The sequence below is a fragment of the Panulirus ornatus genome, chromosome 63 (assembly GCF_036320965.1).
Source record: "Panulirus ornatus isolate Po-2019 chromosome 63, ASM3632096v1, whole genome shotgun sequence".
Taxonomy (NCBI): domain Eukaryota; kingdom Metazoa; phylum Arthropoda; class Malacostraca; order Decapoda; family Palinuridae; genus Panulirus; species Panulirus ornatus.
The window spans coordinates 3,239,387-3,265,474 of NC_092286.1; the positions used below are offsets into that span (position 1 = coordinate 3,239,387).

Below are 26,088 nucleotides of genomic sequence, written 5' to 3' on the forward strand. Positions count from 1 at the left end.
CTAGCTTCCTCATCATTAATCCAATCATCCATCTTTAATGTTCCACCTCCTAATCTCTAATCCACCCAATACCTGTTTTTCCATTATCAATCCCATATTCATCCATCCAATCTTTTCCTTCCTCTCGGCCTTCATCCTGTATCTGTGTAATCCCACCCTCACGCCTCCGTTAATCCTCAGTCCGCCTAGCTCATATCTCTCTTCCTCACATTGTAAAACTCTGCGGCTTAATCCAGAATGATTCAGAATGCAGATATCAGTACAGTGAACGCACAAAACATATTTTGTATGACAGACTAAAAAGAATATAAACTATGCAAGTAGGCAGAGAAGGAAAGTGATAAATGTTACTTTAGAAAGGAAATGAAAGAAACTGGAAAAACAAGACATCGACAAGTGAGTAACAGAATCAGTATTTATAAATGCCATCCATATTGGAGTTCTGAGCTTCGGTTGCCAAATTTCTTGCAGAATGTAAGACAAAATCATTCATTGTTCTATGCACAGAAAATGTTATTAAGCAATATTTCGCAACTTACTGATATCAAGAAAATCAATGACGTCTTTGTATGTATTTCTATTAGCAACGCTCTCAGCATAACATACAGAGAAAATAAACCAAATTAGTTTATTTTGATCATCAAAATGGTCTGATAAACCGCACTAACTTCCTTCTGAATTTTTTTCTAATGTCATATTTTCGTCTCAAAAGCCACTAATTACCAGTAACTTCAAAATTTCCTTTGAATATACATGGGAAAACTTGTTTGTTTTTGATACACATACTGAGTTATCTATCCTTGATTTCTTAGTATAGAATGAATAATCCTATATCTATAATGGTTTATATTATAAAATCTAGTAATAAATCGAATTCTTGTCCAAATGAGCTTAACGTATGGTGAATTTTCTCACATACAATAGAATATTTTGAAACTTTAAATATTCTATAGTTACCCACATATAAACTTACATATTCTTTAAAGACATATAAGAATCTGTTTTCTCTGAGTAAATTCTTTGGATAACCTAATGAAACTGGATACATAATAAGAAAATAAGAATACGTTTGTGAATACTATTTGGTATCATCATTTAAAGAAAGAAAAAGAAACTATCCTCTTCTGTATTCCTAAAGTATTGAACTACATATGTTCGGCTGCTTGACAGAAACAAGGGATAATCTATGATAGGTGGAAAAGTTATAATGTCTGAACATGATTTACTTGAGGAATTAGGCTGGCAAACATATCCATTTAGAAAACGCAAGGTGTTATAAATTGGTCTGGGTAAACACTGAAATAGACCAAATTTCCCGAAATGTATGTATGAATAGCTGAAGTGAACCTACTGCTGTATGAGAAGAAGCCTATAAGATAAAGATTTTCAAGTAGAAATTCCCCTGGAGTATAGTATATGATCAAGGTTAATATAACTTTCTAATAGATGATGGCAACTCACGTGGGCAGTTATGGGCGTGGATGGGCGTGTATGGTCGGCTGAAGAGGAAGTAGGAAGGAGGAAGTATGCACGCCCTTGGCGTGGTGGAAGGTGACATGCCTCCGCTGGGAGGCGCTGAAGGATACCAGGCACCTGCGCCTCCTGTGCCTGACGCAGGTGTGAGGACTGTGAATGGACCGTCCATGACGTCCTGACACCCCTGGGTGGGCACAGGTGTTGAGGGAGGACAGTGGACCTGGAGGTCCCTCCGGTCCTGAGCTCTGATTGTGGTGGTCGAACCCTGGACACTGAGAGCCAATCTGCAATGAAGTGAAGGGAAAATGGAATGAGACGTCGAAAACGTATCATAAGGAGGAAGGTGATGGTTGAAATGCATATGAAAGACAGAAAGAATCTTACCATATTCACTTTTATCTATCATGATCCTTCTTTCTGTTTCTCCTTATTTACTCCTCGCCTGCGTCCCCTACCTCCCCCCCCCCCCCCCCTTCTCCCCAACATTACTCACCCTTGCGTACACGAAGGTCATTACATCAACACCAGAACGCAGTGCAGGCCGAGACGAAGGCCTGCAGCGGGAGCCTCATGAACGTAATCCGGAATGTAACGAAGCGCTCTTGTGCTCAACGAAGTAATGATGTACTCCACGATGCACGGTCGTCTACCTCCCTCGTGAACCTGTGCTGTACATACAACACACTCAGACTACCTGACGCTGCTGCAGTATTTGTTTACGAGAAAAATACGTAGTTTGTGCCTCGCTGGACAGACGTGTGTGGCTATGGTATGTGCAGGTGCGGTGTGTGTGAAGTACACACACGACCACACCCGGGTGTTAAACATCTCGTGTTTATCATGACTGCAATATTCATACAGCAGACTGAGTCATGCTTCATACAACAGACTGAGTCATGCTTCGAACCGTAGACCAGGTGACATGATTCATTATAGCCTCAGACATGTCAAGGGTTTCTCATAACCTTCGTTGAAACGAATTTCTTGATCCTGTTATCATGGCGTAGTATTACCGTCAAGGTGGGCACTTGTCGCCCTCGAAATTCGTGACTTTGAATGACGAGTATAATGTGTTGGGTTTTCTGGCCGTCGGCAGCTGCATGATATAAACCTGGACCTTTGATATGCCAGTCAAACACAATGTTCATTGATTTTCCAACAAATGTTTTCTAAGACAGGAGGTCGAGGAGAGATATCAAATATTAATAGCAGCTCACCGCTGCAGGGTCACAGCCAGATACTGTAATCATCTGAATGCGTGACCACACGACTTGTGGCCACCTGAGCAATACTTCAACCCAAGGATTGTGATCACTATGAGAGGCAGGTCTGATAATATAATTCTGAAACAAATATGAATTTCTTAAGAATATCTACATTCAATACATTTTAATGGTATTTTCCGGCCAAATACTTTCGCTATCAAACTTGGAATATAACATAATGAAAGGTTTTTATATTTGTGATGACATGTACCACATCAATACGAAGAGAATAATCCTGAATTTTTTTTAAGTATATCGAGATATTTGGGTCCTCAGCTGTTGTACATGTGGAAGATAATATCGGGAACGACCCAAAGATTTCGGATAAAAAGAATATCAACACATCAGGTTAATGGCCGGTTCATATGACCATATGAAGCAGTTGAGACAGTTGGAAAAAAAGATGCATTAGTGACTTTATCTAACTCGCTTTATTGACAGTTTTGTAACAGCTTGAATTACGGCAGCTTCTGCACGGATCTGTATCTGGTGTAAAACAACGTCGATCGACCCTATGAGGAGGAGGTGATGCCAGGGATCAATCAGTTGTTATCTCGCTTCAACATGAAGCAGGGTTCGAGAGAGTTCAGATCTGATAGTTCGTGTTTACAGAAATTTCATCAAAAAAAAAGAAGTGATAAAGCTTTTGATCTCCATCACAGTTCTACTTCATTTGATAACTGATTAATTGTTTTATTCTTACTTTATCATCTGTGTCACTAGAAGGTTCAGCCAATATGGAGTCCTCAACGGTATGGGCGACGGTGATAGTGTGCGCCACGAGTGTTTATGACCTGCTGTCCGCTCTGGCTGCACAAGATGCCAGCTCTCGGGTGGAGGACCGACCTACCAGCGCTGACTGACTGACTGCACCTGAGGCGACCTCCCTCCCTCCCTCCCTCCCTCTCTCTCCTTCTCTCCCTGCTGCTGCTGCTGCTGCTGCTACGTTCTCTCACTCTCTTCTCCCTCCCTCCCTTCCTCCCTCTCCCACCGTCCCCTCTCACTGGAAACTCTCACTCGGCTGCTTTATGTGGCGCTAGCTGAACCAGGACAATTGTCTGGGAAAAAAAAGAGGACGTTTTCTGATCTTTTTCAGTTTGTTTAGCTTGAATGTGTTGGAGGCTGAACGAAGAAGTAAAATCTGAACGGGCAAACAGAAGTGAAACAGACCGTTGCAAACAACAGGTAGTTAACTAAACAGGATACGGAAGGCCCTGTATACACGGAAAATAGAATTAATCTACATTTCCCAGATGACGTAGCACACGTGTGATAACGTTAACACCCACGTAACGTAGCGTCCTACTTGGAAGAATTAATTTTCCTTAAAGAGAAAAAAATAAAATTCCCATCCCGTTTTCTATGGAGGGGAGCCCTGATAACTATAGTGGTCACCCAGAATTCTAATGAAACATTGATGATATTTTGTGAGGCGAGTCATGCCCAGAGACCACAAGCATGAAGGACACCCTTCTATTGCACTACGTGTTCCACCCGCCACCGTAACCCTCTCATAGTCACAACAGAAGCCATACCTCGCAAACATTTCCTGGTTTTCAAGTTCTGAACGATACATAGACGCGTCTGATACAAACTGGGAAAGTTAATGATGTAGAAAAATTATAAATCATTGAAATCAATTCTGATTCATGTATTGGTCAGCGTTTAATGACCTTTGAACTGTGAAGGTCAGGTCAGCGGGTACACTAGAGTTGCTAAGGGTCATACGGTCGTGCTCAGGGTTCGTTCTATGTGTTTACGGGTGATATATATATATATATATATATATATATATATATATATATATATATATATATATATATATATATATATATATATATATATATATTACTTCTATTGAATTAAATACTTTCGCTGGCCTTACGTAGCTGCTAGTGGTATTTATATCTTGCATTGTTATCTAAATATTAATCATCATTGTGCTTCCTCCATGTCTCCCCAGTTCCACGTCTTTACCTGCCACTTCCTTCTTCCATATGTCCCACTCACACGTCTTCCTACCTACGCTTCTGCGTTCTTGATAACTTATCCCCACCTTTCCTCATACATTCTCATTCCCACCTTTCCTCATACATTCTCATTCCCACCTTTCCTCATACATTCCCACCTTTCCTGATACATTCCCACCTTTCCTCATACATCCCCACCTTTCCTCATACATCCCCACCTTTCCTCATACATTCCCACCTTTCCTGATACATTCCCACCTTTCCTCATACATCCCCACCTTTCCTCATACATCCCCACCTTTCCTCATACATTCTCATTCCCACCTTTCCTCATACATTCCCACCTTTCCTCATACATTCCCACCTTTCCTGATACATTCCCACCTTTCCTCATACATCCCCACCTTTCCTCATACATCCCCACCTTTCCTCATACATTCTCATTCCCACCTTTCCTGATACATTCCCACCTTTCCTCATACATCCCCACCTTTCCTCATACATCCCCACCTTTCCTCATACATTCTCATTCCCACCTTTCCTCATACATTCCCACCTTTCCTCATACATTCCCACCTTTCCTCATACATCCCCACCTTTCCTCATACATTCTCATTCCCACCTTTCCTCATACATTCCCACCTTTCCTCATACATTCCCACCTTTCCTCATACATTCTCACCTTTCCTCATACATTCTCATTCCCACCTTTCCTCATACATTCCCACCTTTCCTCATACATTCCCACCTTTCCTCATACATTCCCACCTTTCCTCATACATCCCCACCTTTCCTCATACATTCTCATTCCCACCTTTCCTCATACATTCCCACCTTTCCTCATACATTCCCACCTTTCCTCATACATCCCCACCTTTCCTCATACATTCTCATTCCCACCTTTCCTCATACATTCCCACCTTTCCTCATACATTCCCACCTTTCCTCATACATTCCCACCTTTCCTCATACATCCCCACCTTTCCTCATACATTCTCATTCCCACCTTTCCTCATACATTCCCACCTTTCCTCATACATTCCCACCTTTCCTCATACATCCCCACCTTTCCTCATACATTCTCATTCCCACCTTTCCTCATACATTCCCACCTTTCCTCATACATTCCCACCTTTCCTCATACATTCCCACCTTTCCTCATACATCCCCACCTTTCCTCATACATTCTCATTCCCACCTTTCCTCATACATTCCCACCTTTCCTCATACATTCCCACCTTTCCTCATACATTCTCACCTTTCCTCGCACATCTCTCATCTGTTCACATAATCTTTCTTTGTAAGTATTTTTACCCGTTGGTAACTCTTGATCCCCCAGGTTTATCTCCTCAGATAACTGAATCAATTGTTGATATTGATCATAGAATTTATTTATTCAATGCTGTTGGCTGTCTGTCTCCGAGTGTGTGTGTGTGTGTCTTCAGCCAATCACGGCGCGCGGCCCTGTATAGGCGACATTACCCGCCCACGAGTGACAGCGCCACATAAACCAAGGCGGCAGGTCGTAGCAAATCTTAAAATCTGCTACTGATAAGTTAGTTAGTTAGTTAGTTACTCATTTAGTTACTCTTACACTTTCATTCTTTCTGTATTTCCCATGATGCCATATATACCAATGTCCGTTACCTCCTCACGTTCTTACTGATGTTTATATGAGCAATGTTGGATCTACAGACAACGTCAGGCAATATTAATGGTTGCCAGACCAAACGTGTGAGTCTCGTGTGGATCATCAGCACACGTGAGTCAGGTGACGTCACTAACTGTGTGCTGCTGGGGACGACCACCATGCATGACTGCACGAACTGGGCTGAGTAGTAACGATTTCCTGGTACAACGTTCACAATCGACCTCTGCTTTATACATCCCTCCAACTGCAGGTAAAGAACCGCCCCCCCCCCCCGCCCCGCCCTCTCTCTCTCTCTCTCTCTCTCTCTCTCTCTCTCTCTCTCTCTCTCTCTCTCTGGCTTTAAATCCTCGGCTAAACCGTACAAACATGACGACGTTTCCTAATCAGCATTTTCGTTCTCGTTATGTTTTTAGACGTGACATGAAGCAGAGGCCGGGGGGGAAGGGGGAGGGGGAGGGGGTAGGGGGAGGGGGGTACCGGGAAAGAAAAGAGAGAGAGAGAGAGAGAGAGAGAGAGAGAGAGAGAGAGAGAGAGAGAGAGAGAGAGAGAGAGAGAGAGAGAGAGAACAGGAAGGAGGACCATAGTGAGGAAGTTAGTGAAGCACAATATATTCTGATGTGAAACAAATTGTGAAACTCTGAACAATACAACCAACGTGAGAGGGAAAAGAGACATTAGAATATTTCCTGTTAGCATGATGACTGGACCTCTGACTACATACGTCAGCAGTAGTTCATGTACTGACTGTTGTCAATACAACATCCAGGCAGCACTAACAGGAAACACTGAGAAAATCACAACTTACCGTCAGTATCAACAATGAGTACTAACAAAATATTGATACAGACAATAATGACCGAAGACACTCATGATTATCACTTGCACTATACTGAGACATGGAGGGCTAACAGGCAGTGATGATTTTCATTACTAACAGATTAGGCATTAACTATAACCATCGTTATAGAGAGCGAATAACGAGCCGTATTCTCCTTCTAGGAGCCTAAAAGGAGGAGGGATGGAGGAAGGATGAGGATTAGAGGGAAAGGAGAGGGAGGAGGAGATGTTGGGAACAAGTGATGGAGGGATGGAACCTTAACAATTAAGTCAGTGATGGTACGTACGTATCTCTAGATCATCAACAACACTTGTTAAGACGCAACAGGTAAGAACTGACTGCAGATGTCCCTCACTGTTCATGATGGATGATAACCATTTCCCCAGATACACAGTTAAGCTCTGGCCTCACCACCTGTCTCACTATATGAAAATTAAACGAAACAAATAAACTGCCACAAATAAACAAGATTATGTACATGTTAGTATGTTTATGTATAAATGACAAAGATTAGAAATGCACATGTATCAGGGAAAATCAAAACCTATAGCTTTATCATAAGTACATATAACGACAGATATCTTGTATTTTTTCTGATAAAAATTCTTATATATATATATATGGAGACTTTTGAATAACAAGATTCGAATAATAGGAACAACACATTTGAGCAGTTAGGTTTACAATCTTGGAGCAAAAATATTTGATCATTTTGAGGTAAACAGTAACATTGTAGGTGGACTACTACTGTACTGCTACTGTGTACGGGGGAGGGAGGTGTTCATCATCACCCACCCCACCCCATCATCTGTGGGTCGCCTGCGGTGAAGGGTTAAAACCAGAGTAAGATGAACAGCAGACCATAATAAGTGTACCTTGCTGGTCCCTCACTGTCACTCCTACCTTACACACACACACACACACACACACACACACGTGGACCTTAGTACGGCTTCCTCCACCACAAACACACACACACACACACACACACAAACAACACTCGATCAGCAATACTCACCTTTCATGCACTCGTCACTACCATCAACCTCACTCTCCCTCTCACTGAGGCTTTGTGTTCATGTCTACAGAAGTAAAGATGTGGCTGAAATGTTTTATAAGACAACACGTCTGTCTATCTGTATGTCCTAAGCAGCGTGTATTGCCATGTGTCTGTCTGTCTGTCTCTATGTATGTGTGTACATATGTACCCCCAGCTAAACACACTGTGTGTGTGTGTGTGTGTGTGTGTGTGTGTGTGTGTGTGTGTGTGTGTGTCCATGACACAAACCGTAAGCAACAAGTACGGTACAAGGGTCTGATAGAACGTCATAAACAGAGGGGATGTTGGGAGCGTTTCTGCTCCGGTCGCTGTAGCCGTGGCAACACTGTACGAGACGACAGTACCAAATGTTATTTACATATTTGATTGGATTCATAACTTCAGCTCAAAGTGGACGTCGACTGCTAACAAGAACTCTGATACATTCAGGATTCTTTGATCTATCTGTTCAGTATAGTAAGAAATATTCATTACAACATACTATTTCTTATGTGTCTGTTTACGTATATGTATTTATTTACACACATGAAAAATAATCATTCAAGAATATGTGTGTGTGTGTGTGTGTGTGTGTGTGTGTGTGTGTGTGTGTGTGTGTGTGTGTGTGTGTGTACGAAAGTAAAATCGTCTCCCTATACTAAAATAAGAAGCAATCACACAAGACTTCATAAGAAATAAGACATTTTTCGTTCTCTTATACCGTACCTCTTCATACCCCTCCATCATCCATTACAGCCGCACGTGCATGGCGATGCATGGTGTCATACACACCATCAGGAAGATGTTGTTTCTTCCTACATGTTGTATGAGAGATATGAGGAAGGAGGTGTGAGTACACTCAGGGATTTAATATGGCGGGAGGATTTGCGATGAGATCCTGCAGGATCGTCAGCTTGAAGAATGGAATGATGGAGATGTAAACAAATGGTCTGCTACGGTACGTACGTACGTATGTATGTATGTATGTATTGGTGAGGCAGCTTGGCTGGTTACCCCGCCAGGTTGTGACGACCACCATCGGTTTACAGATCAGCGTGCTACTATTAATTCCCTTGATGGTCATTCTAGCTTAATGTTCTTTACATTGATGTCTTCAAAGGTTTTGTCCCTCTGCGGGAGGCAGGTTAAGCCATGGTAATGAACTAGGACAGGAGAGGTCAACGAATGACCCAGCAACCACGGCTTCTGACAACCACGGCTCCTGGACGGGAGGCAGCTACACTACCTCACATTCTTCTGTTCTTTAGCATCAATAACAAGATCATCATCTTCGTTTATCTGAATTCTTCATTTTCTACGAAGGAATACCTTCATGTAAATACAGAGGTTGTAAATGATCTCAGAGTGTCTTGGTTTAGCGTTTCCTTCATAAGAGTTGATGACCTTTACGAGGTCACGTATGAGGTCATTCTGTGTCAGAGTTCCACACTTGTGTCAGAGTGTCTTTGTAGCTTTTCAATGTGAAGTTATGAACGTTTTAAGTAATTTATGATTTCTAAAGTTGTACACAGTGCAAAGGTCTTGTTCGAGCTAAGCGTCTGATGTGATATTATGAATATCCTGAAAAATGTAGTGAGGATTGCCTTCTGACCGGACGCCTGGCATATGGGAAGTGGATGATAACATCTACGTACTTGGACGAATACATGTGTATGTAGTCGTCACGTACAACCCGACTGCCTAGATGTCACCTCCCTCACCTGTTTATGTAATGTCCGTCATGGCTCGAGTGTGTATTTTCAGCCGAATGGCTTACTAAATTCAATATACCGTTATTCATTCATTTATCTATTTATCATATATATAAAGTAAAGAGACTGGGCGACGCGAATGTACTACACTTTTTGTGCGCTCACACACACACACACACACACACACACACACACACACACACACGCACACACACACACAGGAGGTGTAAGGCAAGATAAATGTCTTCAATAAACAAGGATTCCTTCGAATCCGCCTCCCTTATGAAAACACTGCGGACGAAGAGCGTGTGTGTGTGTGTGTGTGTGTGTGTCCCTCGCTCCCTATGGACGACACCAGACTAATCATACAGACTGAGGGAAGAAGACCTGCCTGTGACTGACATTCCCAGAGATGTTGTTCTTAGTGAGTTTAGTCGTGACTGCTGCTGACCAGGTCGGTCGGTGGAGGTAAGAGTTGACAGCCACGAGTCCGCTGCACTGACAGCGTCACATGAGTCTTGATCCCTATACACAGACACACAGACACACACACACACACACACTTCGTGACGCACGCAGCAGAAGAAGGTGTATATAAAGACAGTGTGTGTCATACAGCCTCCCTGTACAGTGTTCGATGTTGTTATTATGACAGACTGAGCAAGATGGAGGAGACGAGGTGTTGTTGTGGTGGTGGTGGTAGTGGTGGCGTTGTGTACTGGTGGTGGTGGCGGTGGTGGTGGTGGAGGTCGCGTGCCTCTCTGCCGCCAACATGAACGTCGCCTACCGCCACATCAGGCGCGTCCCAACAGCACTACATAATGTGGAGACCTACCACAACATACTTACCTCATCTCTAAGGGCATCCACCAAAGTGCTCATATCGCTTGGTTAGATAATATGCCACACGCTAAGTGTGAAGATAATGTATATGGATCACTGTTCATGAATGACTACAAGTGTGTAGCCAGTTACAACCGGTAATGTTGTAGAGCAGCTACCTCACCGGGTTGTGGATGTGGTTCTTTATATCTTCAGAATAAACTTTTCAATACTGAGAACTGAATAAGTGTACCACACGCTAGTTATACCACACACACATGGTATATACTGAAAACTTAATAGTGAATCACATACTAGTTATACCACAGACACACACACACACACACACACACACACACACACACACACACACACTTACACACATTTTACACAATCTCTACTACACACTACAACAAGAGACACCTGGCGACAGACACACACTGTGTATCCCCTACTTCATGCTTATACCACAACATACTAAAGCCACACCTCACCACATAGCTAATTATACCACAACATACTCGAACCATATCACAGAACACACTAGACATCAAATATACAATATTTGTACACACACACACACACACACACACACACACACACACACACACACACACACACACACACACACACACACAGAGTCTCTCTCTCTCTCTCTCTCTCTCTCTCTCTCTCTCTCTCTCTCTCTCTCTCTCTCTCTCTCTCTCTCTATCTCTCTCTCTCCCTCTCGACGCCACACACTAGCTATACTATATTCTGGTCAAATCATACACAAATTATACCCAACACAAGATACACTACACTCTCACTACACTTAAAATGATGCAGACTTTCCCGGGTAGGTTTACTGTACACATAAAACACCTACGCAGACCTCTGGCAATGATTGCAGTTATAAACACATTGATTTATGTGTTATGTATAAAACACTCCCAACACTTTTCTTGCCTAATCTCCGTGTGTCCTTTTGTTGTGGACACACTTCAAGCAGCAAAGAACTCTGTGTTAACGTCATCATGGTTTCAGAAGTTTCTGTATAGCGATCTTGTCTTCTCTTATTTCTTTTCTCATCAAATATGTAGATTCAAGGCTTCGATCCATCTTGTCTTCCTGGTACAGACCACTCGGGTCTGGTGCTATTCTTCTTGCAGTCTTTTAAACCGTTGCCACCAAGGTTACGTGTGTGTGTGGCTCCACTGGTGAGCAGACCAGACTGTTGTCACATATTTCAGTTCCGGCTCAATGTAGTGTATACTCGTGGGACGCGATCTCTGGAAAAATCTTTCGATTGTAATTATTTTTTCCAGTTCTGTGTACTGTAAACATTCACAGTGTCATCACGTGACGTACTCCATTCATCCACTGATACAGTATATGTCCCTTGTTACGTCTCTAACACATTTGTTGCTTATGTTCTCGTTATGACTTCTGGTTACTCCATATTTGCATCTCTCAACAGCTGCTGTTTACTGTCTACATCGTCACCGTGGTGTGTGTGTGTGTGTGTGTATGGGGAGCGTGTAGTCAGGTGAGGCAGGGAGAGCGGAAAGGCGCGTCTCAAACCCTCGCCTTATGTGATGCTGTTCAACACGCGCTCCCATAGTGCTTTAGTGTGCAGGGCTCAAGGGGCGGGCGGCCGCCGGCTTCCCGGCTCTGTGTCAGGGGTGGGAAGGAAGGGGCGGCGGGGCGGCGGGGCGGTGGGTAGGGATGGGAAGGTGGTACTGTGTGTCTGGCTGGCTGGCTGTGGTCGCGGTGGGGGAACCCCTACCGTCCGCGGTGTGTGTGTGTGTGTGTGTGTTTAGTGGACGTGTGTTTGGGTGCGTATTTTTGTGTTTATTGTGTTTATGAATGTTTGTTGATAGGTGTTTGAGGGTGTATACATGTTTTTATCTCCATGTATAATTATCTCCAGACAGCACACATTAGATAATGACATGTAGTCCCTTCGTAATCAGGGACAACATTACTAGTTTAACAAATAATATCATAAAGTCAGGCATACATAGAGAACAGAGAAAAGGGTTCGTAAACCTGTTCAGACGGCACACGTAGGTTTCTATGCGTAGCTTCGTTTAGCTAGCTAATGTCTTCATACAATTCTTATCATTATGATTATTATTATTATTATTAATATTATTATTATCATTATTATTGTTTACCTTAAAATTGTTCCAGTGGCATCTCTAAAAACTTCTGTAAAATCTGTTTTGAATCTTCAACATCCTTTCAACAAACTTTTGCAGGCCTGAAAATATAACCATGGAAGTAGCTTTTGAGGGAGACAGAGCAAGTGAGGCTTTTCCACCTGTTATTTCCTATATACTTGATCTGAATACAACCACCAAACTGCTACAACTTTACAGCTAAACTCAATCTTTATCTCACCCTCTCTGAGCAAACGCTGTGGCTCAACGCGGCCATAACCGTCCCTCGGGCGCACCAGCTGAACACGACCGACTCAACACCGTGCCTTATCGCGCACTGTTGCCAACCCCCGAACACCGCTACAACTTGCGCCGTTCTAGAATTCGCTCGCTTAGTTTTAGTCCCTCCTTTACGCGTACTAGAGGCGCATCTAGGACGGGTGAAGCGCTCGGCCTGTAGGGAGAGAGCCAGGCTATGCTGGGACACACCAGCCACTTCAGACTGAATGTCTAACCTTTATTATTTTAGTATAAATTTTTGGGTTATCGCGGGCGGTCTAAAAATGTTTTCCTGCATTGGCAACTGCATTGGAGGAATCAGGACGAATGTGACCAGTTCGTAATTTGAAGTTTAACGAGAAAACAGATAAAAAGGAAAGAAAATTATAAGTTGATAAGAGCAATGATGAAAAGTGCAATATTTTTAATAGTCGAAGGAAAACTTCTGAATAGTACAAATGGATCCACTAAGTTTTTCTATATAAAACAAAATATGTCTTTCGTGTGAGTTAAAAAACTTGAAAAATGAGTTCATAAACTCATAACAAGTTGAAGAATCCTGTTCTCTCTTGCTGTGTGGCGGGTGGGGAGGGAGGGAGGGAACACACACACACACACACACACACACTCCAAGAGGACGTGACGGAAGCCAACTCTCACATCTTGCATAGAGAAAAGATAAATTCGAAGATTGTGCGCAGGACAATCCAGGAAGCAGGAGGAATGATGGAAGAGAGAAGTGAGGAAAGGAAATGAAGAGAAAAAGTGAAAAAAGAAATGTTCTTGTGTGTGGTTTGTTGTGTTAACATGTTCTCTGCTTACGTAAATCTTGTGTGTGTGTGTGTGTGTGTGTGTGTGTGTGTGTGTGTAGGTTACAATTTCGCTCACTTTAAATGCAGAGCATCATGTGCATTTCTTTATAACAGGCCATCCCATGTGTACACTGCATTCCAAGTGCATTCCCTAAGTATGGGTGATTGGGGTTTCTGGGTGTAATTTTAATTTTTGGTATAATGAAAAAGAAATCACAATATCAAGGCTATCTGTCATCACTGTGATTAATGAGTATCATAAAAAATTCTTCTGTCAAAGTTGTATTCCTCACTGCGTAATGCTGAGAATTATTATCTAGTACAGGCAACCTTTTCACAATTACTCATTTCGTTTACCCTGATAATAGTGAGAGAAAATGGATTCTAACTACGTTTTCTATGTTGGATAAGCTATATATTACCTTCCACTATCTGAATTAAAAAAATTCTGCCAATATTATCAGTATTTCCAGATAATATCTTCTTGAACATGTGAACAAAGTGAATATTACAATAACTTTCCATATGTTTCACAAAGCAAGAGCCGATTCTTCATAAAGGTCATTCCCATATTACATACATATTCTTCACTGAGTTTACGGTCACAGTTAAGTCAAAACAATGTGAACTCGTTTTCATCTGTTTCACTGCAAAAGTTGAAGTAGAAAGACGATTTAAAAACAAGAAATTAAGCCAGACATTGGCATCAGCAGGATGTTGATTACTCAATTGTTATCACTTTCACTGTCTCCGTGTTTGTGTGTGCGATGCCACTGTGCTTTTTATTGTTGTGTGCGCATTTGGGAATATAGAGAGGACGAAAATAGCTTTCATACCGAGTTGTACTTAAAATGCAAGAGTCTACCCTACAATATTGCCATCACCGGAAGTTAAAGTTCTGCTGGTCTATATATATCGCCAACATATAAGGTAAATTATCTGACCTTGAATGAGTACCGGAACTTAAAGTGAACCAAATATTATGAGAAAAATGTGGTGAACTTTTATCAGTTATTTCTACAATTACATATGCTGGACCTGAACATATTTCTACGTGCACATCCTATCTGCTTTCTACTTCACACGTATTTCCTCTTCTGATTATTTAGGTTCTTCTGTACAAACGTGTTCTAAACCTTCCAATATGTCCCTTTAAGACATATTCTTACCCCTAACTAACACAGCAACAGTAAGATGGAAGTGAACGCTTGTATCGCTCCAGCGGATATCCCAAAAATCATATTTTAACCCATTACCTTTCAACAGAACTTACCTACGTATAGCGAAATATTGTACTGGCTCCCAAATCGAGTTAATTCAAATACAAGATTGCGAAGAAATTGATGTAAGCTACGAAAATGAGTTGAGGGTTCAGTTTCAGACCATACATGGTTCAACAGTCATTATGTACCTTCTCTCTAGTCAGACTAGACCAGGTAGCCTGCCTGCACACCTAGATGGACCGACATTTAACCAGAACAATTAACGAGACTCTAACCTTCCACTAATGACTTTTTATGCGGTGGCCGACATGACAAGGACAAAACTTGCTCCAGTTACGGCCATTTTATGAGTAAAGATATTAAGGTAAGAAAAAGAGAATAGATATTCTAATCAGAACTCCTCGTTGTCCCCAGCCTGGACTCTCAAACATAAACACGTTATAGGAGAAAAAGACAGAGGAAGGAAATGGATTTCAGAACCTCGCTATTGAAGGGGGAAAAATGTAACGGATAATCCCGATGAGGCCAACCTGCACACAGAAACTAATGGAAGCAGCAGCTACCAGAGGTGTACCATAACTCCACATTCTTGGTGGCTTACCACGTATATGTAATCAAGTAATCAAACTACATTCTCATCGTCAGGAGAGAGAGAGAGAGAGAGAGAGAGAGAGAGAGAGAGAGAGAGAGAGAGAGAGAGAGAGAGAGAGAGAGAGAGAGAGAGAGAATTTTGAAAGGACACTAAATACTAACAAAATAAGTAAACTTTCTTTACCAATTCCATGTCTCAGTGGTTATCATATCTATGTTTTACCCAAGTGGACACAGGTTCGTATCCTCACCGTGGGAGGATGTTGTATATTTTTTTTTTTTTCAAACTATTCGCCATTTCCCGCATCAGCAAGGTAGCGTTAAGAACAGAGGACTGGGCCTCTGAGGGAACATCCTCACCTGGCCCCCTTCTCTGTTCCTTTTTTTGGAAAATTAAAAAAAAAAAAAAAAAAACATATAAATCAGTTTTGTGTCTGTGAAATCGGCCAGTGTTCCAAAATTTCCTAAATCGGAGCTAGTTACAGGCCAGGGGACAACACTTTCAAATAAGTAATTATTACATTAAATCTTAGAGGAAAGGATACCTTATTATCAATGTATGAAGACTGAAAGAACGTACAGATGTTTTTTAGGTCATCTGTGAACTAAATGGTATCATGATTATTACTTTTTTCAATACCATGTACAGTGCAACTTCGTCAGGAGCAAAACTGACTCGTTGGCAACAGTGATGCGTCTTGATTTTCGGCCAAGGAAACGAGAGAGTTGTGAAAGCGAAGTGTTTAACGAAATCCACCAAGTATGTGTATAGATCATACGAGGAAGTACTTTAAAGACATTCTCTTATTGAGTGTATGTTCACAGTTAGAGTATGTCTTGTGTGTATCATATCTAATACAAGGTTATTACACATTTCTTGAATATATATGTATGATGAATGTCTTCTCAAATTGTACGTGCATTCCTTGATCCAAGTTCATAGGAAGTGAACTGTTCGAGTATAAATGTGTGATAAACACGTTCCTTGAGGAAGAATGCACTTTCATCTGCGGTTATTGGTGCTGCATCTGTAGTGTTGATTACATTGTGATTGCATGTAGACAGGACTCGAATCTAGAGCTGAGGAAGACATCACGAAGATAAGGTTTATCAGGTAAATACACAAGAGAAAAAATGAGTTATTGTCATTTCTTGATGAAGAAATTGAGTGTTCTGTGTTCCTAGGACGTTCAACTCTTATTCTCAATAACTTGTTGATGAACAGCGTTCTTGTGTTTTCTGGGAGAGAACAGTGGACAGCTGGATTGTAATTACCCAATAGCAAACGAGTGTGTACGAAAACAGACCAACTATCTTATAAGAAATAACAGTAGAGCGACGTTTTGTAATTAACTATACGTTTCTCACAGCCAACAGAATCACTCATAACAAGGTGCACTGTCAACTTGTACATCATATGAACGAATCATTTTTTATACCATATCTACTACTTTAATCATGAAACAATCAGATCTAAATTACTTAGATTGGCTTTTGTTCAATATTCCTTTCCTATATCGTCTCTTTTATGTATAAACAATGACTGACTTCAATTTCACAAAGTATTCAGTATCTTTTATACTATATTCATATATATTACATTTTCTTTCTCACTTATAATTTCCTTGATACATATTTCCAGCCTCGCGTCCCCAGGGATGTTACTAAAGATAGTCTTTGAAATATTAGAGGAAAATGGTTTATCTCCGTTTTCTATGACGGCGGTTCTCTATAACAACTGTAACTCATATAATTCACCAAATTTCACGATCATCAAAGTATTTTGTTGTTTGTGAGTACTGTAACACTATTCAGTAGAGTATTAGTACTTTCTATAAGCTATGTATTACGAAAGTTGACAACTGAGTTAGTTTCTTTCCCATTAATTGTTTGAATCTGATTATCCAAGAGACAATACTAACCTTGGCGACGTTTACTAATGTAACGTTACAGTAGAAATCTTCAGTAGAGTTCACGAATAAACAAACCTGATTTTGATTATATAGGAACACCACTGAGTTATAAACCTCTGCGTCTTGATTATTACTACATCCAACAATACATATAAAAATCTGAGGAGCTTGGGACCCGGGCAATGCTGGATTTTTATTTTTCTGGATTTCTGAAAGTATAATACAGTACACTGAGTATGTCGTAAACCATTTCATTAGTATGGTAGTACACTTTTCTTATGCGATTATCATGGTAGGTATATGCATAATGTCATAATACTCATAAACGGAAGAGAAATATTCAATATCAAAACAAAATGAAAAATTAGATTTTAACAAGATTTTCCGGATTTCTGACGTCTGGACTTTTGACGTAATGTAATGCAGTTCCTGTTATCTAACCTTCAGCATGTGTTCCTAACGGTATAACGTGATGAAGTGTCCGGGGTTGAGCCATATGATTCTAATTTAGATATGAAAAATATATTGCTGCTGGAGGGTTTATCAGTGAGGTGACTGATGATGGCATCTCTTGTGTGAATGCTGGACGTAAATCTTTCGTCCAAATATCAAATCAAACCAGATTTAACCAACCAGACCTCGCATCTCTGCCAGATCTAACTTATTTAACCACCTAATCGAATCATTGTTCTCGATATCATTAAAACCCACTGAGAATCCACATATCCATCTTACTGTAAGCATGTCCACATGTGGTTCTATTAAAGTCACTTCCCACTCCCACATCAACAGATATTTGTAAGGTGAGGTGAGGGGCTTTGAGACCGTCATTGACTCATCTGAGATGAAATGCTTTTATTAACTTCACAAGAAGCAGGATGTCACAGGCGCTGGTCCGAGGCTGAGAGAGAGAGTACATATGAATACTGAACGACGAAAATTGGCTACAAGGTAGGACAGGCAAGTGTTCTGTGGGATATAGAGAGATTGTATGTTTGTGGACTGAATGCCAGCAGCCCACGTGTTAGTGAGTCAGGAAGAACATGGATGCAACCTGGGTCAAAGGAGTGATCTGACGTCCACTGTCGTGTCGACGCACCGCTGCACCGTCACTAACCCTCGTAATACCCAGGTGGGTAGTACAGCGCTACACCTCCCTGGTCGGTGGCTGCCACCTACCACAGAGACAACATATCTACCATGAGAGTGAGTTTCTTGCATTTCCTTGCCTTCCAGTTCTGCAATAGTTTAACTTTTACTTTTCTTAATCTACAGTGTCATTCAGTCACTACATCAACTAACTCTGAGTCACTCAACGAATAATCCAACTCTCCTTATCAGCAAGAAATCCAATCAATCATACAAGGCCACATAACGTCAGGGATCGTAAAACAGACACCAGCTCCTCCCTACAACATTCCCTCCGCACCACAATAACACATTACATTTTCCATCAACAATTTCTGTTCAGATACTTGTGGTTGTGATGCAGAAACGCGGATGAGTTATCAGAGATAGATGATTAGATCTAGAATCATAATATGAGAGGAAATAAGGACAAAGTGGTATCTGGTTTATCACAAGACAGATTAACATTCTGATAATGATTTACAGGGTGTCTCACGAGCCCAGACTCACACTCACAGTTCACCTCTTTACCTTCAGTGCCGCTCGTGTGTAAACTGCATCAACAGAAACCTGCATACCGGGTAGCTTGAGTTCTTCGTCCTCGTACGCACGTATGTGTATAAATCTATAGTTAGCAACTTAATCATTGGTTGAACTGAAGGTAAAGATGCAATCTCGATCATGAGTCCGAACTTGTGAGCCACTCTGTACTCGTGATAATGAGTTTGGACGGTTTGTTTCCGTCAGTTGGTGAGAGCTGGTGAGGAGGTGATGTGTGACGTGTTGCAAGTATCAGCTCTCATTATTATTACGACATTTGGCCGGAGGATTGGTCGGAAGGTCTCGTAGACCTATAGTTCGATCTAGTCAGCAGGTAGGTATGTGACTGGAAACCTTGATATACGACCAAGTAAAGTCGCAAATATGTGATTAGCGATCCTAAGGTCACGATCTTCCGCGAGCAGCGACACACAGGGAACGCCTTACGTCTGGTCAACTGACGATGCTCGTCTTTTACAGTTGTATTAAAAGAGCAAAAAGTCAACTGAGCTCAGACGATCCAATGTAACTTGTATGTGTTGCACTCATCTGAGGATTACATTAAAAATATTCCCATTCTGACGGTTTACAGAATGTACGAAGGGTTTCCGAACTCACGAAATTGTTTCCTTACTCTGCCACCAGCAGACATGCATAAAACAAGGGGATCGAACCAGTTGTAGTTGGTAAGACTTGGATATCATGATCACAGGTGTTCCTGTCATCGACCCAGACGTGAGGTCACTGTGTGTCTTCCTAGGAGAGGTAAAACCTTCCTGTGTTCTCCCAAGGTTTCTCAGATGTGTCGTTGTCAACTCAAGATTTATCACAATATATTCCCAGGTTCGTCCACGAACGTTGATATGAGAAACTGTCTCTTGGATGATTTTGGATTTGGTCTTCCTTTGTCTTCACAGTGGTTCTGAAGTTTTATCTCGTCCTTTTGGATCATGTGGGTTGCTGTGTGTACTTCTAGATAAGATAAGGCGGCCCAGTGCCATTCTGTGTCCTTCCATATGATGTCAGATCTTCATGTGTCCACCCAAGTGAAGTCAGGTCATCATGTGTCGTGTTGGCTTATATCACGTTACTCCACATCATCTGACGGTATGTCAAGGTCACTGGGGTCTGTTGTGTATCACACCAGATCGACCAAACTTTTACGTTGCCATTGTTCATAACGACCAAGACCAACGTAACCTTGTTAACCCATAGTCTTGCACAATTGCTAGGCTGAACTCGCTGCCCTGAGTATCCAACATTGCTATGCTAAGCTTGTTTTCCTGAGATTCACAGAGCTGCAAGGCTGATCTCGTCAGTCATACAGACTTGACCTGGGTCAGACAGACTTGACCTGGGTCAGAGCATGGAGCCATGTCAACCTCGATCGTCCGGTGTGATCTCCACTTGTGTCAAGATATATTTGGTTTCATCCTTCGTTATCTCAAATCTTAATATGTTATCTTGGGTTTTCATGTGGCATAACATACCTGTTTGAATTCACAGATCCATGCATGGTTCAACATGCACCATAGGAAATACTTGAAGATAACGAGTTAAACTGACTGGTGAGATAATACACAGATTCTTATTGATAATCAGATATAAAAGACCGTGTGATGTCATCAAGAGAATTTATGACGTCACAGATTTTGTGAATCTATAGCACTGGTGACGTCACGTAAATAAAAACAAAACCTTCTTGATGGCAACAGTGACACTTTCCGACACCACATTGTAATCACAACCTTCACTAAATATACGATCTTCCGTGAATCTTGCAAATAATTTAATTTCGTGAATTCATTTCTAAGAGGTTATTCACCTGGCTAGCGTGGATGGGATGCGAAATAATTAGCAGAATATGTAATAAAGGAAGGGAAATGTGGCGTATGAGCAACTGTACGTAACACCTGCTCACCAACCGTCCCAGATGCACAGCGGAGCAGCTGCTCCTGCTGACGGTGCCATGATACTCGTGTACTATGTGCTTCTATCTACGTCCACGGTGTGGAAATGTGAGGCTCATCGAAATGAAAGTGATATACAGCCGACGGAAAGTGATATAGAGCCGACAACACTGAAAGTGAACGGGTCACTAGAGAAATTGTTATCTTCTTAATTCATTGTTGATAAGATAACGAGTTTATCGACGATAACGTCCTTAGCGTGCCAGGACGACCCTTGAGCACCACAGCACTACCCGTCAGCACGAAGGTACGACCTTTGGATATAATGGCGTGACCTTGACGTAGTTACAGTTGAAAGGTCAGGTCAAAGCCCAAGCAATCATACGTGTGGAAAAGTTTGGATCAAGGATTTCTCGCCTTCTTGAAAACGTTAACAACTCCTGATGAATCAATCCGTCTTAAAAGATTATTCAGAACAATTGTTATGAAAGATACGCTTATTTGCATAACAGATGATGTTATGATAGTGTTCTCGAAGACGAATGACAATAAGGTGGAAGCTTACATATTACGAGTGATTTCCAGATGCATCTGAAATGGTGTTGTATGGTCGTTATCTCTGACCATAAAACATTGCAAACTTACTGTGATTCATGTGTTACAGTCTACTCCTCCCGATCCTCTATATGTTAAGTCTCTCTCTCTCTCTCTCTCTCTCTCTCTCTCTCTCTCTCTCTCTCTCTCTCTCTCTCTCTCTCTCTCTCTCTCTCTCTCTCATGATTCTCTAATTAATTTCGTTTTCAGGAGGTACTAAAGGACCATCGTACGAGGATAATACTAGAGACGTCAAACCAGAAGAGGAGGCGGCAGGAGATCCCAGGAGAGAGATCGAGATAGCACCGGAGACCGAGAGGCAAGACAGGAGTTGGCAAGAGACAGCAGGAGAGAGAGAGGGAGGGCGAGACAGTGAGGCAGGAGGACCCCAGCGGGGTGTGGTAGGATGGGCAACAATAGGAGCGTCTTTTCCGAGGATGAACTTCAGGATTACGAGGACCTGACTTACCTGACGAGGAAGGAGATCCTGCTGTAAGTGAGAGAGAGAGAGAGAGAGAGAGAGAGAGAGAGAGAGAGAGAGAGAGAGAGAGAGAGAGAGAGAGAGAGAGAGAGAGAGAGAGATCATTTTGACTTATCTTTCTTTCAGTGAACGTATATAGCCATTACGCTCTTGTGGTAAACATTTTATACCTTGGTACCACAGCTAACATCTGTTATTTACCTCTTCACTACCGCTGTACCACAGCTAACATCTGTTATCTGCCTCTTCACTACCGCTGTACCACAGCTAACATCAGCGTCTCCACTCCCACAGAGCCTGGCGAAGATGGACAGAACTCGTAGGGTCAAATGTAGAGAGTGATAAAATCACCCGCTACCCAGAAGAGACCATCCAAGAACTTCCTGAACTGAAGGTATTGTGGGTTTGTGTGGGTTGCCTAGGGGTCTGTGGGGAGAGGAGTTGCATGGTGGGAGGAGGAAAGATGGAAGTTGAGTTAGATGGGGAGGGAATGGAATTAGAGAGAGAAATCTACGGTCCAGCATTGGTTTTCCCTGGTTATCTAAATATTTTTAACTTATCTTTAACTCGTATTTTTTTTTATTTCCAATAATTGACTTCGATTCATCTTTCCTGTTGTGCACAGTGCAATGCTCTCGTGTGGTGATGCCGTCACCTCGAGTTGCTATATTACCATATCACTGTCACTATGTATTACTCTCCTATCATATCACTGTTATCCTCTATCACTGCCCTGCTGTATCACTGTCACCCTGGACAGAACAACCCCTTCAAGGATCGCATCACTCGGGTGTTTTCCTCCGCTCAAGACTCGAGGATCAGCTTCGAGGATTTCCTCGACCTGCTCTCCGTCATGAGTGACAAGGCTCCCCTGCATCTCAAGGCTCACTACGCCTTCCATATCTTCGGTGAGTGGTGGAGGAGTAGTTGTAGGTGTGTGGAGGTGGAGGGTGTGGTAGAAGAAGTAATGGTGGTAGGTGTGTGGAGGTAGAGGGTGTGGTAGAAGTAATGGTGGTAGGTGTGTGGAGGTGGAGGGTGTGGCAGAAGTAATGGTAGTAGGTGCGGGTGTGGTAGAAGTAATGGTAGAAGGTGCGGGTGTGCTAAAGTTAATGGTGGGAGGTTGTGAAGATAGGGATGGTGAAGTATGGTAGAGGAGGTAGCTATAGGTGTTAGTATTATGTTAGAAGGGACAGTTTTAGGTGAAGTAAGTGTTAGAGAGGTAACACGTAGATGGAGATAGTAACAGTAAAAATGCATGGTAAAGAAAGTCGTAGACACAAGTAAAATGTAACATACAAACAATAATAACATCTTTAATGAAGGAAAACAAAGTGATCTTCATCAACAAATGAAAATAAGTATGATACCAGTAATGTCATTAGGACGACCATTAATGGTAAACATAATTGATACGACTAACAACGTGATCTTGTAAACGTGCAGCTACACACAGGGTCAGAGAAGTGCTGAGAAAATGGTTTTTCCTGAACCAACACTACGCTGCATTCATCCATTCCTCGGTAGTATAGTGGTGAGTATCCCCGCCTGTCACGCGGGAGACCGGGGTTCGATTCCCCGCCGGGGAGGCATTTCATTTTCACAACTTGATGGTTGTTTAGGTATCACAACAGTTTACATTACGTTTTCTAACACATTTTCCCTAATTAACGCTGAGCTCCGCGACCTACGAGTCATGCAGGTACAGGTTCGAGTCCCGGCGTAGGAAGGCGACCGTCTGCCAAGCTGGCTGCTCATTCTATATATATATATATATAGTATTTGTTTGTGTATGTTGCATGTGTAGTGGTATATGTCCTCGGCAGATTACAACGAGGACAGGAGTCTGGACGAGGAGGATCTGCAGACGGTGGTGGAGAAGCTGACGGGCGGGGATCCAGGGCTGCTGCAGAAGGAGAAGACCAAGCTGGTGGACAGGGTGAGTTAGAGAGAGAGAGAGAGAGAGAGAGAGAGAGAGAGAGAGAGAGAGAGAGAGAGAGAGAGAGAGAGAGCCTTCCCACAAATTTCACGATATTATATTCACAAGAACAATATAGATCGGTTTTCATACGTTTACATCCATGTTCAATATTTGTCGTATGTATCTACAAAGCAGCATAAGTGAACACCCGCTCCTGGTTCTTGTTCAGCTCTGACAGGTATGTACAACCAACGAAAACGCACCTAAAGATTTGACACAATACTACAACATAGATGATATATGATCTATGTCATGTCATGTCTTATAACAGTTATGATAAGCAATGTGGGGCCGAAGTGCTGACGTAATGTTATATGATGATCCTACAGAACTGTAGTGTACTTTGTTGTATCATCAAGTCATCAAACAAGTAAAATGAACGTAGTAATGAAGCCATGAACTGATCTGGTAACCAAACTGTGTTGTTCTCCTCATAATCTAACACCAACATTTTCCTAATGTATTAATGTTAACCATTTTATCCATACATGTTAATGTTAACATTTTGTTTCTCAGTTACTTGAGGAGACAGACCTTGATGGTGGTGGGATCTCAGAGGAGGAGTTCAAACACCTGCTGACCAAGTGTCCAGACTTCGTCCATTCCTTCAGGTTCTCCTTGTAGACGCGTCACCAACAAGAGAGGAAGGTGGTGGTCGTCGTTGTGTTGAGAAACTGAAATACGTGAACATAGCAGCTGATGGTGCGTGGTGGTGACCATGAGTTCGGAATGAGGAAAGAAATGTGATGATCAGTGACGTAGAATCAGTAGGAATATTGGGAGAATATTGCTACAAAGGAAACTAAGGAGATATTGGATGTGTGACTCCTAATTCGACACGACCAATATTGGTCAATATATATTTTTGATAGTGTTTGAATATTAAGAACAATTACTGGCTAAAACACAGACACACACACACACACACACAGACACACACACACACACACACACACACACACACACACACACACATGTAGACATACCGCCAGAGACAGACGTAAGACAACAAGACCGACAAAAGACATCACTGGCAAGAACAAAGACACACATAACCACACATCTGTTTCCACGTCCATCAACTTCACCTTCACTGATGGTTATACCTATACCTATACCTGTATGTATACCTACACTTACAACCATACCTATATCTATATCTATACCCGTCTACCTGGGTTTATATCGTGCAATCCTCAAGTGCCTCTGTATGACATGTGTTTCTTAATGGCATATTTATTCATTTGACTCAATATACACGCAAATCTATGTGTTCAGGATATATATATATATATATATATATATATATATATATATATATATATATATATATATATATATATATATATATATATATATATAACTTTTTTAGGTATAGATGATAATTCTAATTTTCATCTATATAGCTGATTGATGGACATTGTCCCACAGTATTTAATGTTATTTCTGTTACTGTAGATCGTCTTGAATGATTATTCTATATGTACAATATAATACATATTATACATAGAAACTTTAAATGATCATATTTTGTGTTAATTCCCTGATAACGTCTGTGATGTGTAAGTTATCACAGTGATTTGCTCAGAGAACGTGACAGAAAAAACATTACTGACAATGACCAGTGTTTTTAAGCATTATTATTAAAGTATGTAGATATATAACGAACAAGATAGATCATGTTTCAGCATAATACCACAATGAACAAGTTTAGATAAAACA

At 41.6% G+C, this 26,088-nt stretch overlaps 1 protein-coding gene and 1 non-coding gene across 5 annotated transcripts; both read left to right on the plus strand.

The window, feature by feature from the left end:
- The first annotated feature begins 14,917 nt into the window (after positions 1–14,917).
- Positions 14,918–25,337, plus strand: LOC139745858 (calcium and integrin-binding protein 1-like). 4 transcript variants are annotated; one of them, XM_071656490.1, is made up of 6 exons: positions 14,918–14,938; positions 22,118–22,399; positions 22,683–22,782; positions 23,149–23,296; positions 24,212–24,324; positions 24,883–25,337. In XM_071656490.1, the coding sequence occupies exons 2-6, from the start codon at positions 22,314–22,316 to the stop codon at positions 24,988–24,990; spliced, it is 555 nt and encodes a 184-aa protein (XP_071512591.1). In that variant the 5' UTR covers positions 14,918–14,938; positions 22,118–22,313; the 3' UTR covers positions 24,991–25,337. The 4 variants fall into 4 exon arrangements, with proteins under 4 accessions (XP_071512591.1, XP_071512589.1, XP_071512588.1 ...); XM_071656488.1 differs by lacking the exon at positions 14,918–14,938 and adding an exon at positions 19,359–19,474; XM_071656487.1 differs by lacking the exon at positions 14,918–14,938 and adding an exon at positions 19,594–19,737.
- On the plus strand, positions 23,903–23,974 carry TRNAD-GUC (transfer RNA aspartic acid (anticodon GUC)). The gene has a single exon. It is a non-coding gene; the product is annotated as a tRNA-Asp (tRNA).
- Positions 25,338–26,088: the final 751 nt, after the last annotated feature.

What these genes read in the sequence shown, in the direction of transcription:
- LOC139745858 (XM_071656490.1), top strand. Translation starts at nt 22,314, where the DNA reads ATGGGCAACAATAGGAGCGTCTTTTCCGAGGATGAACTTCAGGATTAC. An exon ending in ACGAGGAAGGAGATCCTGCT is followed by an intron (nt 22,400 to 22,682) that starts GTAAGTGAGAGA and finishes CCACTCCCACAG; the next exon opens with AGCCTGGCGAAGATGGACAG. An exon ending in CTACGCCTTCCATATCTTCG is followed by an intron (nt 23,297 to 24,211) that starts GTGAGTGGTGGA and finishes TGTCCTCGGCAG; the next exon opens with ATTACAACGAGGACAGGAGT.